Source organism: Mercenaria mercenaria, unplaced genomic scaffold (genome assembly GCF_021730395.1).
Source record: "Mercenaria mercenaria strain notata unplaced genomic scaffold, MADL_Memer_1 contig_3268, whole genome shotgun sequence".
Lineage (NCBI taxonomy): Eukaryota > Metazoa > Mollusca > Bivalvia > Venerida > Veneridae > Mercenaria > Mercenaria mercenaria.
In genome coordinates, this window is record NW_026461390.1 from 625 (window position 1) to 17486 (window position 16862).

General features: G+C 34.4%; 1 protein-coding gene across 2 annotated transcripts; it reads right to left on the reverse strand.

The window, feature by feature from the left end:
• Positions 1 to 700: 700 nt before the first annotated feature.
• On the reverse strand, positions 701 to 16830 carry LOC128552890 (uncharacterized). Of its 2 annotated transcripts, XM_053533960.1 has the most exons (12): positions 16700 to 16830; positions 15400 to 15508; positions 12531 to 12559; positions 11737 to 12235; positions 11185 to 11340; positions 10728 to 10895; positions 9320 to 9391; positions 8711 to 8797; positions 5147 to 5662; positions 4585 to 4727; positions 3977 to 4088; positions 701 to 2916 (listed from the first exon to the last, which is right to left on the reverse strand). In XM_053533960.1, the coding sequence occupies exons 3-12, from the start codon at positions 12542 to 12544 to the stop codon at positions 2815 to 2817; spliced, it is 1869 nt and encodes a 622-aa protein (XP_053389935.1). In that variant the 5' UTR covers positions 12545 to 12559; positions 15400 to 15508; positions 16700 to 16830; the 3' UTR covers positions 701 to 2814. The 2 variants fall into 2 exon arrangements, with proteins under 2 accessions (XP_053389935.1, XP_053389934.1); XM_053533959.1 differs by having other exon boundaries at positions 12531 to 15508.
• Positions 16831 to 16862: the final 32 nt, after the last annotated feature.

Genomic DNA, 16862 nt, shown 5'->3' on the forward strand with positions numbered 1-16862 from the left:
GATTTCCTCCTGTTAAGGACAAGTTTTGCGCACATGTTTTGAATACGTTGCATCTTACGCACTTCACAGTTAGCTACACCATACAGAATGACATTGCAATAACCCAGATGTGAAATAACTAGAGACAAAACTAAAATTTCAGTTTCTGCTTTTGTTAAGTATTTCCGGATGTTCTTATTTCGTAGGTAATTCAACATGGCTGTACGACATTTACAATCTATATGATCTTTAAAGTTCAAGGTTTCGTCAAGAATCCAAGATCGCTTTGGATTAATGACAGTCACTGTGATAGTTAGATCCAAGCATCGCATAATATGTTATCACCAAGAAAAAAAGGGAATCAACTGTTTTTAGAGCAATTTTAAAATACTGTGTTCGAATTTGAACCAATCAGAAACAATTTCTATAAATAGCACCAATCAAATATCACTTCTGAAAAGGTATTAATAGGTAGTTTTATTCTGTATCCAAAGGTTGATGTAGACACATCGAGGATTGAACTGTTAATTTATCCCAGTACTTTGATGAGGAAGTTATTGCAACTACACTGTCAGAGCGGATAAAGTATTGAAAAAGACGTTTGAAGTTCATAGACTAAAGACGAGTTGCAGAATGTCAACAAGGTTTAGAACTATAGGACCGGCGCAAAAGAGTTTTACTTTAAAGTAGTTGAATGTTATAGACAACAGCAAATATCAGGCATATTTCATTCTATTTTTACAAACTTTCAGTGACAAACAATGTTATAAATTCTTTAATTACTGAGCTTAGCAAAGTAGATTAAAATTCTATTCCTTTCACTAAGCTACCAAAATCTTCTACTTTGTAACTTCTTAAATGTAGTTTACACTTACGATTTTAAGTAAGAAAGGTTAGTAATACTATGATGTACTGCGCGGAAAACAGTCGAAAAGGCCATTTCGAAAAATAAAGCTGACTGAAAGGGTCAGAAGCACTGCGACTGAATTTGGAACTATTCAAAATATCTAAAGTAATACATAAATTGTGAAGAACATATGTCTGTGCAGCTATGTACATAATCCGAATTTGAGAGAATCTTTCTCCGAGATTGCAAAGAAAAAAGACAGCAACAAACAAACGAAACAAAGCATCTATTGATTAGATACGGTCGTAGTTCTGCGCGTTCGAATCGAATTTTTTTCTTATATGTAGAATTAGATTAAATTCTGAATTTTCAAATTTCAGAAAATATACTAAGCAAATCCAGCGAAAAAAACATAGGGTCGTGTACTTGATTTTTTGCCAGACCGATTTTAAAAATTTGGACCTCCTGCATTTTTTCAAAATGGGAGTCTATTGTAAAATCTTAACTTTTATAACATATTCAAAAATAGATTTTTCACGACGTTGACTTTAATAAGACGTCTCACAGTTGTAAATATACATATGACCTGTAATATGGTGATATTAAATGTATAGGTCCGTATGCTAGTTTTTGAGATATTTGACCATGAATAAAATGAGCTATTTGTAAGTAAGTATTTAGTATTTAACGTATCAGATGTTTTAATATCATATCTAAGTTTTAGAAAGATAGGAACAGTACCATTGCAATAAATATCTTCACACATTTTCTCTAAATAACTCAGAAAAAAGTCATGAACACTCGTAAGTTTTATGTTTTTGGTTCTGTTGTGTGTGATGTTAGCCACTTACGTAGTTCAAAAGAAAAAGTTTTCAACTAAAGATATTTTGAATAAATGAACATTTTAGTTTAATTATATCAGACATCTTCTCGGGGAAAAAACAACATAAATTTTGGAATTTACGCAAATTTGTATCAATCATCTCATATCATATGTACTTAAGAAAAAAATGTGTTGATAACGTTAAAGTCTCACACAAACCTTCAGGTGCACAACTTCAAATGCAAAATAATATTTCAGCATTGTTTCATGACTGTGTCAAATACATTCAGTAATTTATGCGACAAAATATTTAAGCCCTTTACGCATATCTTATACTCAATCAACATAAATCTAGTCTTGTTGAGTACACATGCATGGTTTTCTAGTATATATAAGAAATACTACGCATATAGTATGGGTTGGAACTCAAATCGATTACGGTCAATCGACCCAAAGTCAGCTGTCTTGACCATTTAGCCATGGGGAACCCCAAGCATGTTATAACCTTTAAAATTTGCAAAACAAATTGTAACTGTAGAAATAATTCAACCATACATGTATGCTTAAAAAATCATCGTAAATATTCAAGTCTAACATGTCGTATTCTTCTTTTCCATAATCACATATTTAACATTCGATGAAAGTTTAACTAAAGTTCAAAAAATGCTTTAAATCTATCTAGATACAAATGAGATAGTTGTCTGAATGGGGAATATACATGATTAGATGGCTAGAAAAAAGATTTCTTTCAATGATGAATACACTAATAATATACTAGTACATAAATAAATGGTTTGACAAACATTTCTTTTAATATAACATAGTCCTGAACTTATATAGTCAGAGCCATGAAGGGAGGTTACCTAAACAAAGGATTAATAACATCTGAATATGAAGCGTATTTTCTCCTTTTTGTTGTCTCTTTTTACTTGACTGGTAATAACTGCGGATAGTTCAGATATAAAACCTTTTAAATTACTTTTCAAAGGTCTAGATATCTTAATAACTTCACTCTAGTAAATGAAACACTGTATATAACTATTATATCATTTTCCTGTATATACTCATGTCTTTATTTTTATCTGATTCGTCTACAGGATGACTGTAATACAGTTTGTAAGGTTGTCTAAAGTTGTAGCCACAGTTTTGTCATCACCTGAATCGCCTATTCACTTTCATACACTTTCCCAGGTTTTAAATATAATAATGTAGAAGGCTCTAATTGCAATTTCTCCATCTCCTGCTTCAGATCCGACTTATCCTGATCCTGAAATAACACGATTGTGTCATATGAAAAGATTGTTCTATATTAATCAGCTATGCAGTGACGGACACAAGATTAGATAAATCATGCGTATCGTCTAAAAGAGCGTTTGAGCTAAGACTAATTTAACGTAAGCCAATATGCGAAAATCTGGGCATGATTAAAATTTTCGACACTAGTACAAGAGAACGACCCAAAATGAGACTCAAAAATATTGGCTGGTTAAATAAAGGGGACAATACAGAGCTGACCATTAAAGTTATTTCAGTGATTTCGAATTTGTCTTCTGCTTTGTAACAATAAAAGTGCGTTTGAGCCAAGACTAATTTAATCTAAGCCATATGCGAAAATCCGGTCAATTCTTTTTTTCAACACTAGTGCAAGAGAACGACACAAAATGAGACTCAAAAATATTGATTGGTTAAATAAATGTGGACCATACAGAGCTGACCATTAAATTTAAGTGATTTCGATTTTTTTGTCCTTTGCTTTGTAACAATATGGCCACACAAATAACATAACGAACGATATGAAGTCGTTTGTTTAAACATTACCCATTAAACCAACGGATCTTTGTTTAGTAGCATCTACATGAACGTAGTGTTTTATAAATCAGTATCAAAAACATAGGGGGATAGCATATCTGAACAACATAATAGAAAAAAAACAACAACATTTGGTTAATGTACTAAAAAGTAAAATAGCTTACTTTCTGTATTTATCAAAAATTGAGTATCACCAAAAGAAAGGTAGTCATATTTTATACATGGAAGTGGCGGTGAATATTTTATTTGCCCATTTAATAAATTCAAATTTTGTCTGAAACGGATATGTTGACATGATCACTTCTGACCTCGTGTCCTCTATGATTTCAGAATTCACATTATGAATCAGTCATACTTATATTTCAAGGTGATGAAAATATTTTTGCGTCATAGTAAGTTGTCTAGATGCAGTCCTGCTGACTCATACTTTTGTTAAATTGTTATTAAGTACTCGCCAGTTTTATTGCTTAAATATGTTCTTAACAAATAAACTGTTTCCTTAATGTTGTAATACCCACCAGATAATTCCGGGTTGTACAGATACCCAGTGATTTTTTAGATCCAACATTTACATGCATTTTTATAACTTCATTCAAGGTGATTTTGAATTCAGCCAAACATGACATATTCCTGAAAAAAAAAACAAATTATGTACTCTATAAGACAAGTCATAAAGGATAAAAAGTAAAGTGTGCACATGTATATCAAAGCAGGTATCACGATATAATTATATCATTTTAGTAATTCTTTTGTCAGTACATTAGACTTATTGAGAACTTACAATTAAATATTTCAAACTGGGTTCAGTAGCTGGTAACAGTTTTAACTCTCGGAAATAAGACTGCCTACAAAAGTTATGTTATGAAATATAACATCACAGAAGTGTTGAAACTTCATACATTTCTTGTTTTCACAAGAACATTAAAACTTGATTCACCAGAGCTGACTTGCAATTGTGTCTTACGGTTTGGTCAATATGATTGCAAAAGATATTAATACACATTTCGTCATTGTGTTATGTGGTTATGGTAATGAAAACATATCTATCTCAAAACTGAGCATCATGAATTGGGCTAAATGTTTCTAAATAAATATCTTTAGTTCACAACTCCCCACATTCACGTACCATTCATCAATCGGTAATAATGCCAAGTGAATTTGGCCGTACTTCTCTGCAACCGCTTTAAAGTCTTCCTCGTGGTAGTTTGTTATTCCAGAAGAATAGAATGCTCTCTCGGACCCCTTTATGACCCAGCCACAGCTGTTACACTGTAGTAAAAATTCATTTATAACGCTATGATTATGACACTACAACGGTGTTTGGTAAGCATGCAATTTAAATAATGACATGTAATGTGTGTGGTGGTAGAAAAAAAATGATATGCGGGTAATTGTGTAGCGATAATTCTGCAAATCAAACCGTGCGTAGTTCGAGCAACGTAAAATGCGATAAACGATTTTGTACCGTGAACTTTCTTCGATTTTACGGATTCAACTTCCATCTACAGTATTTTTCAATCGGCTTGATAGTTGGACATTAATATGTTTTATTTCAGATGCAGATAAGATCTAAAATTTAAAGTATTTTTGATTTTCATTGATTCTAGTTTTTGACATGATGTGGAGACTTTTGGAAGATTATTAGCGCTAACAGCTTTCATTTCAAATACAAAAATACAGTTACTAACCTTCTTCCGGTATAATGATGTACTGTTTATGTTTGCTTTGGTACAGGCAAACGTTATATCAGTACATCCTAAAGATATGGTTTTCTGCTCCCAAACAGCAAATTCTATAATATTGGTTTCCTTTACGCCAATGCTAATCAGCCAGTCTTTCCTTCCGGTTGGAGTTAACCATTTGACGTCTTTATCTTTATTTGACGGGTTACTTGTGATTTTCTTCACCGTGGTCGCAGTAAAAGTGTTTAGGCAAGTACTCAAAGCTACGGCATCCAATCCGAATTTACGTTGTTGCAGTGCATTTCTAAATTTGATGTTTCCATGGTCATGGTGTTCACGAGGAAAGTATTCGTGAGTTTCTAGCAGATTGGTTTCGAATGGGTCAAAGAGGATAGATTTTCCGTCGATTTGAACAAAAACATCTTGAAAACTTCCTAAGCAGGTAACTTTTATTTTGCTTGATGTTGATTGTAAAGAACTGATGTCTATGCCGTAGTGAAAGAAGGAACAATGTGCCACAAGCTATCAGTAAAAGAAAAAAAATGATAAAGATTGATCATTTACTTAATTGAGATGTTCATTTTGATGCATATGCGTATGTAAACAATCAGTTCATGTTTATGCGTAGCCGTTTTTTCAAGACGAATTAACTAATGACGTATGATACCCAGTCTAGTTCTTTGGCAAGTTTTCTATATGCCAGGATGAACTTAAATCTCCTCAAGATTTTGAGTCGTTTTAACTCAGATACATCATCAAGTGACAGACTTTATACTATATAATTGTTTAATAACTTCCTGCAACATTTATTATAAACCATTATTAGTTAAGGCCTTTTATGAAAATATAAACTCGCAAAGAATTTATTTTCGGTGAATATTCAAAGCATTATATAAGATGTGTGTAACAACATAAAAGTATAGACAAATGTCATTGTGCAAAATGCATTATTCTTTTCTTTTTTTTTTTTTAGGTTGGGGGTGGTGGGGGGTTGGGGGTGGGGGCGTGTAAAATGTTCAAAAATATGACTGACATCTGAAAAATCAGCTAAAAATGATGTCCCAAATTGTAGTGGTGGTGTATGATTAAAGAAAATAAGGAAAACAGCTCCACAGAAAAAAACAACAACAACAACAAAAATACTGAGAACAATTTGAATCCGTCGTAATGCGACTCTTTTTTACGCCTTTTCTGTATTAAGTCTGAAAGATGCCAAGAAGGTCCATGGTCGCTCACCTGGAAGCACGCCATAACAGTGTAAATATGTTTGACCTACTGATTTCATGGAAACAAATAATCTGGCCAATTTTCATTAAGATCGGATCAGAAATGTGGTCTCTTGAGTTTAAACAAGTATTTGCTTAGATATGACTTTCTGATCTAGTTTTTGACCCGAGATGACCCATATTCAGACTTGACATAGATTTAATCAAGGCAATCATTCTTACAAATTTCATAAAGATCAATTGAAAAATACAGTCTCTATCGCATACAAAATGTTTATCTTTGAATTCACCTAGTGACCTAGTTTTGACCTCAGATGACCCATGTTTAAATCGACCTAAATTTCATCAAGGCAATTATTCTGACAAAATTACAGGAAGACCAAAAGAAAATACAGTCTTTGTCGCATACACAAGGTTTTTCTTTGATTTAAACTAGTGACCTAGTTTTTGACCAAAGATAAGTCATATTCAAACTTGACCTAAATTTTATCAAGGTAATCATTCTGGAAAACTTTCATGAAGATCAGTTGAAAAAAAATAGCCTTTATTGCATACACAAGGGTTTTCTTTGATTTGACCTAGTAACCTAGTTTTTGACACCAGATAACCCATTTTTGAACTAAGCCTAGATTTCATTAATGTTATCATTCTGATTAAGATTCATGAAGATCAAGTAAAAAATTTAGCCTCTTTCGCATACAAAAGGTTTTTCTTTGATTGGCCCGGTGACTTAGTTCTTAACCCCCAAATAACCCATTTTCGAACTCGATCTAGATTTTATCAAGGTAATTATTTTGACAAAATTCACGAAGATCAGTTGAAAGTTGCAGCTCTATCGCATACACAAGCTATATGTTGACAGAGAGACGACAGACAGACAGATGACAAACAGAGAGACGACAGACGGCGGACGCCGTAAATCGAGCTATTGCTCAGGTAAATTCAAACTGAAAGCAACGTTTAATGTAATTTTACCTCATAACTATTGTTATCAGATGATAAATGAAATAGAAGTACCCATTCTCATATATTTTGTTAATGAATAAGGAAAAGGAAGTCATCGCTGCTTAACGAGAATTTCTACTGCTAAATGACTCGGTACCTTTGTCTGTTTACAACACTTCTGTCCCGTATTGAATCTGCGGGGGTGGGGGCATACATTTTGAAAATCAGCCGACCTATAACAGACACAGATCAAATGAATACAACATAGTGGGACCGACAAAGAAACGCTTTTATGGATTTCATTTTTTTTAGTTTAAAATGGGCTAAGTGCTAAGTTACATACATGTACTTAGCGCTGTGCATTCTTACCTATCTAAAATAATTATAAAACTGATGCTTTTCTGGTGGCAGGTCACAGCTAAGATTGACTCGCTGTGAAAAAAGTGCTAAGATGGTTACCATAATCGGTCAAATTATTGCCTCCCCACCCCGACCCCCCACCCCCTATTTTCCGTTTTTTCGAGCGTTTCCGTTATTCTGTGGTAATTGCAAAGACGGTATGCATACGCTATACATTTTTACTATGGTCTCATGTGCCTGATAAAAGCCCTTTTATAAAAATAATTGCATAAATATGTCTTTTCGCAGTTATTTAAAAAAAAAAATTGAAAAACAAGATGGCGTCGTTTTAAAAAAAATCCAAAAAGTAGTCCGCCAAGCTTAATCAAGTCACTAACCTGTTAAAGAAAATTTATAATATCTCTTAATTTTTGCCTGTATTTTGCATGAATGTTGGATAAATAAGAAGAACATTTGGAAGCAAAAAGCAATTGTTGTTAAAGATATTCGTTAATCAGCAATTGTAATATATTTATTTTACGATTGATATTCCTTTTATGAATTATTTCGATTGCATGAAATTTATTATGTTAATCTTTTATAACAGTTGTTTTCATTAGATTTGATTGCAAATGTATAATCTGTACAAAGTTAAATATGGTGGAACCGTAAAAGTAATTAGATTAACGAAACACTAAGTCTCACTAATTATTTTTATTTAAGGGCTCTTAAATTACTGTGCAAACAGGGATTTACACGTTGATAGTTCTTAGACTACTTTTTTATATGCAAATCCGGCAGTTTGGCCCTTTCCTGGAATCCTCATCCAGCTTATTCTGTTTAATATGTCAATAAAATTAGAGTTTTAGTTTTATAATAAACACGTGGTATTTACATTATAATTTTCGTATAAAACACAACTCGCTTGGTAAATCTGCTATTGAAGAAGAACGTGTTATGATAATTATAGTATTACACAGTCGTTTTTTTGTGCTTGAAATGCATACGTGCAAAAACAAATAAAAAAATAAAAAAGCCAGGAACTTCAACAAATACGTACAAGAAGCCTCGCTTGACAATGTTCTTTTTCAAGCTGAGCAACACTTTCCTCCAACCATTTGTGTCCGTCTTCCATGAAATCATTTCGCTGAAAAAAAAGCTCTCGAGCTTCATTTTGTACTAGGTATTTATTGATTTGCTACTGAGTCAATCAAATATTCGAATAAACATTACAGATTGTCGCCTGCATTAATCAGTATGCAACAGATGTTCTTAGACACACTAATGTGCCTTTATTCTATGTGCACGTATGTAAAAGGTATTTTACTTCTTGTGTTCTTGTTATGTTATATTTAGAAATATTGTATGTGTAATTCGAATTCATGTAATAGCTTAATTTTTACATAATAGTATACCCTTTATCACATGAACATATGAATATTGTATTAAGAGCAGAAAAAGATATTGATCACATCATTACTGGTAAATTTGTAAGTGTTATTAGAGTTCTATGTTTTACAAAAATGTCACTGTTACATTAATCTAGATTAGTGTTTAGGAAGAAATACAGAGAATATAAATATTGATAGTGTTTTATCTATACCAAGCAAAAATTTGTTAAGAGATGTAATTACTGTCACAAAGGTTTTGCTCTTGATTCAATACATACTTCGTATATAATTTCTTCTTTTTCTTTTTGCAGTTCCCGTTCTTCTTTCGATTCGTCAGCAGATATACTATCCTGTTTATTGTAAATATTTAGAGTGTAACTTTTAACCTAAATAGAGCAAGTAAAATGGAACATAACAAAGCGTTTCTGATATTCCTTCTTCTATGGTTTATAATCTAATTTAGATTATGCTGTTACTTATCTTAAATATATGGTGTTACTCAGAATGCTTTTCATATTTATTTCAGTAAACACCATAAGATATCTGAACATTGGAGTCGAGCCTGCAAAGATTAGCTCAGTATCGTATTGCATTCTGACTTATATCAACGAAGAAAACATCTTTACTATTCACACAGTGACTGAGATAACATTTCAACGTAGTATTTATCTACCATAATGATTAGTATGTTAAATATTATAAAGGGAAAAAAGCATGCTGTCATATCTGAAATATTGTATTCTAACATGACCGGATTAGGTTTCCTATTAAACAAAGATGACTGAAAATTGGGTGTTATTATGCAAAAATAGATTCGTCTGACGTCACACGTATAAGGTAATGGAGTAAAACGGTACAATTGAGTGCTGGAAAAGAAACCAACAGAAAACAAGCATTTAATTAATGGATGTCGTCAAGGATATACATAATGATCATTAATAATGTTTTCGAATGATATAATATACCTCAAACAGATTTTGCCTGTTTGTTGCTACGCCCACGTGATATAACCCTTTCACCTCTTAATCCCAAACAATGATTTTATTAAATGACAAATCAAAGTTTGGGGTATATTGTTTGTTCAACCACTTCCTTATTTCTGACTTACTATTATAATCATCGATTGACCAAAGGCCGCAAATGTTTAGATACTGGTCACGAACATAATATATCTTAAACATATGATTAGGATTAAAAATATACTAAGACAAAGAAACAATATTATAGCCATTTTCAAAGAATGCACTTCCAAACCGACTATGACAATCGATTTATATAATATTTGATTTTGTGTAAATCATATTTGTGATTATTAGTTAATGCTGGATGGAAAGGTATCAACAGCAAGTGTGAGATTTCAATAAAATATCATAGGCTTAGCATGACGTGAAAGCGGATTCATTTGATCGTTAGTTCTAAATCGAATCAGACGCCAGGAACAAGTATGTGTATTATCTTCATCCAAAAACTATGATTATTTCAAAGAAACCTCAAGTACTTTGTTTAGTTTAGTTTGTAATAAATTTGAGAGAAACATTTGAAAAAATGTCAATAAATTGGTTTCGACATATAACAACATTATTAAAAATACTACGTTCCAAAAAGAACAACACGGAACTAAGTTATGGTGTAACAACGTTGCCCTTATTAATTCATGGCTATTTTCACTATTTACTTATTACTTACTTTGACCTCCTTTAATAGATTCTCTGATGAATCCAGTAGCTCCTGCAAGGTCTCGTCTTGACGAAACGACATGTCCAATTTGATGGCATCCAATTTGTACTCAAGAGTTTGTCTTGATATTTGTTTGTACTCGTACTGATATTCTGAAAGCCAGTCCTTTGCGTCAATCTATGATCAGATATTTAAAACAAAAGACTAAGTTTATACGAAACTACTTATTTTGAAGATGCGCGTTTCAATTCAAAGCATTAATATCAAGAATTAATACTGTAAAGTACAAAAGCAAGAAGGTCTGTATATTGTTTGTGCGCAATACACGCAATAAAGCCAAGTTAAATGCAAATGAGGTAGGAAGTACTAGGGTGTTTTGTAGGCTTAGCACTATATGGATGTTTAATTCCTCTATTCTGTATATTCATTTGTATAAAATATGGATGATTTATGTACAAAATCGTACCTGCTTAATGTCACCAATAACATCTTCGCACAGTTTAAGTCTAGACCCACAAAAGTTTGAAAGCAAATTTGACATTACTTTTAACATTATGCTTCTTTTCTCATCTGCTATGTTGTTGTTACTTGAATGAAACAATTCATCTCTGTCCTCACATATCTACAAATCCATTTCAAGAAATAACATTATTATACAAATTGTCAGTATCATGCAATCTTAATATTCTATAACCAAATAGATATAGTCATCACCTGCAAAACAGGTTTTTTTTGTTAGACCTACTTAGTCTTTTGTTTTTATTTCATACAATGTTAAATATGCGTACGAGATGTACTAATTCTTCGACGTAAAAAATTACTGCCAACATCAAGCAAATTGATTATAATTTCCAGTAGAGGCTACATTAATTTCAATATGAAAATATAATGCAAGCCATATTAAATGAAATAACTACACTGAGCATTATTTATTATGCGTGGTTTACCCTTGACGAAGTACCCATTGTGTATTGTTTCCTAGAATACTTTGAAAAAAATCAACAAAAACCCTACTAACTATGTTATATAATTCCTCGGAACCATCGAAGGCGAACAGCTGGCAGCTTCTCATCATTCTTGATAACATGGATATATCTAGTCCTTTCAGGCCAGTCTTTGTCACACTGTCGTCTTCAGCGATATACAACTTCGCAATATCCCAATAATGTTGGTAACAAGAATGGGAGGAAGGTATACCACAGGTTTCCTCATCTTTTGGTCGTAGGTTGTTATTACAAAGTTGTAACAACTTTTGCAATAGCGAGCCACATAGAGAATGGCCACATTCAAGAACTGCTTGATTCTGTCTCGTCTTCAAATTGTCTATTTTTGCGTATGTTAAACACCCTAGAAACGTTTCTATATGATCTCTCTCTTCCTCTGTCATTTGTGACAAGTAACCTTTCCATTTGACTTCGACGACTTCACAGAGGGCTTTTCTTGTTTCATCTTGTGCACAGACACATTTCATCCAGTTCTGAAAACCTTCACTTTGAATACAAAGATCAGAGGCCGAACTGAAATTAGAATGGACATCTGCTTTAAAATTTAAGACGTCAGCTTGTAAATTATTTTATGTGCGAAACAAAAATTAAAAAAAAGAAAAAATACTCTGGAACTTAAAAAGCATAGTAAAGACTTCAACGTTGTCTGAAATTACTATGCTCACACCGAAAACATCTGCAACACTACAACTGTTAAAAGCTCTTTTTACACTTGAATCTTCCCATCTGATTGTTTGATTTTATTTAAACAAATAACTTTAATTTTGACCCGAATATAATGAGCTTTATATATAGAATGTTTTCTTACCTATTTTTTTCCATCTTCTTGTTATTTCACTATAAAAATAAATGTGTAAGCCGGTACAAATAGAGACATTAAGTAATTACGATTTTTTTCATGGGTTAAAACTGCCATTAGCATGTTTAGATATTGATAGAAAAGTTATTAGTTTTGTGATATGGTTTTCATTAACAAACTACATTGTATGTGTTTTTTTTATATTTTTATCGTTATTATGTGTTAGACACACTTGAAAAACTATCTGCACTTACCTTGACCTAAACAAGTACGATTATAACGAATCCCAGTTATAAGGAACAGTTAAAAAAGTCCCGATATTTGCCCTTCTTCATTTTATGCAAAATAAAATCTTGTCGAACACTCTCTGCAGATCAATCCAAGCTGTAAGCACGACTTTCTGCTCTTGGAGGGCATCCTCTATCTCTTGCGATAGATAAGTGGTCTGGTTCTCAGTGGAGCGGAATTGTCTGAAGTCAGCTTGCTGCGTTGCAAATAGGTTGTTAGTCTCAATGTACCACTTCCTCTCCATGGTCTTTCCAACACGGCTAGTTAGGCTGATTGGGAGATATCTTGCAGCCTTCTTTGGATCCTTCCCTTTCTTGTGGATGGGGATCATGACTGCCTCTTTCCATATCTGTGGAAGCAGTCCTTGTGACCAGCTGTAGTTGTAAATTTCCAGGGGTTTGCAAATGGCTACAGTGCCTAGATGGGTCAGCATTTCATTTGTGACTCCATCTGGTCCAGGAGACTTATTTGTCCTCAACTGGCTAAGAGCTGTCTGTAGCTCATTCAGTTTAAGACCCTGCTTCAAACAATCTTGTGTCACTTGGCTTTCCTATTTTTCTCTTCGGGCTTCCCTTTGCCGTTCCCTGTTGATGGGGGTGTTGGAAACATCTTTATAGTTAGAGGCAAAAGTGTTGCCGCTTGTTTACCCGTCAACAATTGACCATTCTCTTTCAAGGTTACTGAGCCTCTTCCTGTTTTTCATCGTTCAACTGTCTCGTCAATCTCTACAGATTTTGGCCATCTCACTCTAGGTTGAGCGAGGCTATTTTGTTTCTCCAGCTCTTCCTCTGTGCTTCCTGTTTGTGCCTGAGGAATTTGGCCTTGGCTCGCAGTAGAGAGAGGTTACATTTTTGGCTTCTGATAGCATTTCCTGTAGATTCTCCAACTCATCACTCCAGTAGGGCTTATAGTATTTCCTTGCTCCCCTTGGAATGGCGCTGTACGCAGCCTTAAGTATACTGGCGTTGAAGTCTTTCACACCCCGGTTGATACCTTCCACTCTGATGTATTTACATACCTCATCACTCAGACTTTGGTAAAACGTCGACCTGGCCTTCTTGTAGTTCTATCTGGGGGTGTTAGGTGAGGTACAGGCTATACGGTCCAAAGTAAGCAGGACTGGACAATGGTCACTACCTCCTGATTGTTCATCGACTTCCGTGACATGTCCGTGTATGTCATCAGTACATAAAGTAAGATCATGGGGTTAATGTTGTTCGCCAGCTTCTGGAGTAAAAAGTTGGGGGATCATCAGGCTTCTTAATGAGGTTAATCTTGTTATCATCTTGCCAGGTCTCCACTTACTCCCCACGTCTATCCAGGTGGTCATATCCCCAGCTTTGTAAGTGACTGTTAAAGTCTCCTACAATGATGAACCTGGTTTCATCAGTTGTAACTTTGTCAAGGGACAGAGCTTTGTCACTTTGAACGTATATATTCACAAGTTTCAAGTTGAACTCGTTCTTTCCGAGGCTCAGATCTTTGAACTCGGATTCATCCATATGCGTGTTGGTCTGGACAGCGCTGATGCTGTTCCTGACCAATGTCATGATGCCTCCTTTTCGTCTGCCAATTCTGTCACAGCGAAACACTGGTATGCTCTAAATTTGAAGGATTTCTCTGACTGTAGGTGAGTTTCCTGAATGCAACAGACATTGAAATCTTTCTCATGGAGGATATGCTCAGTTCAGCTTTCTTGTTGAAGAAACCCTCCGCATTCCAATGCATCAGCCTGAAGGTTCTTCTCCTTGGTATGTTCCTCCTTCTTCTCTTTACATGTTGTGGATTGAAGGAGGGACCCCCAGTAGCTGTGGGTGGACGCTGTCGAGGCGCAGAGCCCGGCACTGAATCCCCTGGTGGGATCTCAGAGATTCAGCACCTCTTTTTTGAATACCGGATGGCTGTGTAGTCATAGCGATATTGTATGGTACTGTGGTTCGTTAAGAGAGTGCCAATGGCCCAGCACCTCTGACTATTACTGCTCATGAACAGACTCAATCAAACCTTCTGCAATTTTTACTGCTTGCCTTGTTTTCGGTGCTTCCGAGGGATCTACTTTCCAGATTTTATTTACCTCTCTAGGTTTCTTTCGGGGTTACCTCACCAATTATATAAGAATAACTGTTTTATTGTTTCAAATGTTTAGGATAATTAAATAAGTTGGAAAAATGAATCTTAAAAGAACTACAACGTTTTCGTTCAGCTGGAGAATTAACTATTTTGTACAAATCAGTTTGCAATACAAAAATACTTATGTTTGTAACAAACCCCGGCTTGACAAATATATTTTGCATGTCCCGATGAATTTGCCATATGCGGAGTTTATTGCATATTAAAGCGTTTTACTGCGAGATAATCAAAATTCTCCTTAAATACATTTTCAGTGCAGGTGGTGTTTACTAAATGTATCGCCATAAACTCATAACTATGTTAAGATATACATGGTGTATCTATTTTGAGAGTACTAAGAAACTTGGAAATCACTTTGTTTATAGAATTCATTAAAATTTCATATTTTGCTCATTGGTCATATTCACGCAAAGAAAGCGCGTCACTGACCTCCAAGCTTTAGTTCGGTAGTATACATTACCTACGAGAGAAAAAAAATGATGTTGAAGCAAAATTTTTTGTCACCGTTTATTCTATCACCAGTTTCTCCTTTGATGAACGGGATAATGCTGTAGAGTACCCCTAAAAGTCTGAAAAGTACAACACGCTAAATATGTTGTTAAATATCAAATAAATATTCAGTATCACATGTACAGGCTTAAGCATTCTCTGTCATAATAAATTGCCCGCCCGCTTATCTCAGTAGGTAGAACTCTTATCCCAGTAGATAGAACTTTGTTCTACGGATCGCGTGGTCGAGAGTTCGAGCCTCGGGCGGGGCGGATGTTCTCTGGGACTATTTGATAAACGACATTGTGTCTGATATTATTAGTCTTCCACCTCTGATTCATGTGGGGATGTTGGCAGTTACTTGCGGAGAACAGGTTTGTATTGGTACAGAATCCAGAAACACTGGTAAGGTTAGCTGCCCGCTGTTACATGACTGAAATACTGTTGAAAAACGGCGTTAAACCAAAACAAAATTATAAATTGACGGTTCGGGATAAACATATCGAACAATATGACTGATGAAAATTGAAAAACCGTCCGTCCGTCTACCTATTAACCCACTCATCCAGCCATCCATCCGTCTGTACGCGTCCACATAGCTATGGGACTGCCAAAATTGATGAACTGTCTGTCCGTTTCTCTGTCTTTCTGTCTGCCTGTCTGTTATATTAAATTTATACAACGCCGTTTTTCATGATTCATGTTGAAAGGCTTTTTACACACAAAGGCAGTTACTCGGTTAAACTAGCACATTCATTTCATATTGGTACAGACACAGAGCGGTCTGATGAGAGGGACAGAGCAAGAAAAAAGCCTCTGACAGAGAGAAATCCATTAGTTACGCGAATCCGTCTCTTCCTGGAAAGAACCAGTACTGATCTCTTGATTAGGTCAGAGACACTCAAGTAGTATCTGAGAAATCTCTCTCTCTCTACTGTCTGTCTGTCTGTCTATCTATCCAGTCTTCTTCAATTTTAATTTAAGAATAAGTCTGACCAGGTGATACGTGTACGAAGAAAAAGTATGGCAGTTAATCATGAAAACCGGTTCCTCATAAGAATTATTTCTGTTTCCTTATTTGCTCCCAGGTACCAAGCTGGTACCGTTTTCATATATTTATAAAAAAAGAATTTTGCAGAGGTGATCTAGTCGTACCATTGTAGTATTTGCGCCAAGTAAATGAGATAAAATCGCATTAGTTTGCTTAAACAGAGTTGATACTCGATACCTTAGAAATTATCGATATTTGAAAGTTATTTATTTCAACTTACCACAGATCGAAATAACTCCAAGTCCTCTGTTAAAATCTTTGAAATAGTTTACAACTTTACAAAATATGGAACATATTTGTCATAAAATTGATCATTACATGTTGAAGTGAAGACGCATATGTGTATTCAAAAGAACATGCTTTACGTTAGATAAACGAAGACT

What these genes read in the sequence shown, in the direction of transcription:
- LOC128552890 (XM_053533960.1), bottom strand. An exon ending in ATCTATTAAAGGAGGTCAAA is followed by an intron (nt 9,392 to 10,727) that starts GTAAGTAATAAG and finishes TACAATAAACAG; the next exon opens with GATAGTATATCTGCTGACGA. An exon ending in AAGAAGAAATTATATACGAA is followed by an intron (nt 8,798 to 9,319) that starts GTATGTATTGAA and finishes CTTTTTTTTCAG; the next exon opens with CGAAATGATTTCATGGAAGA.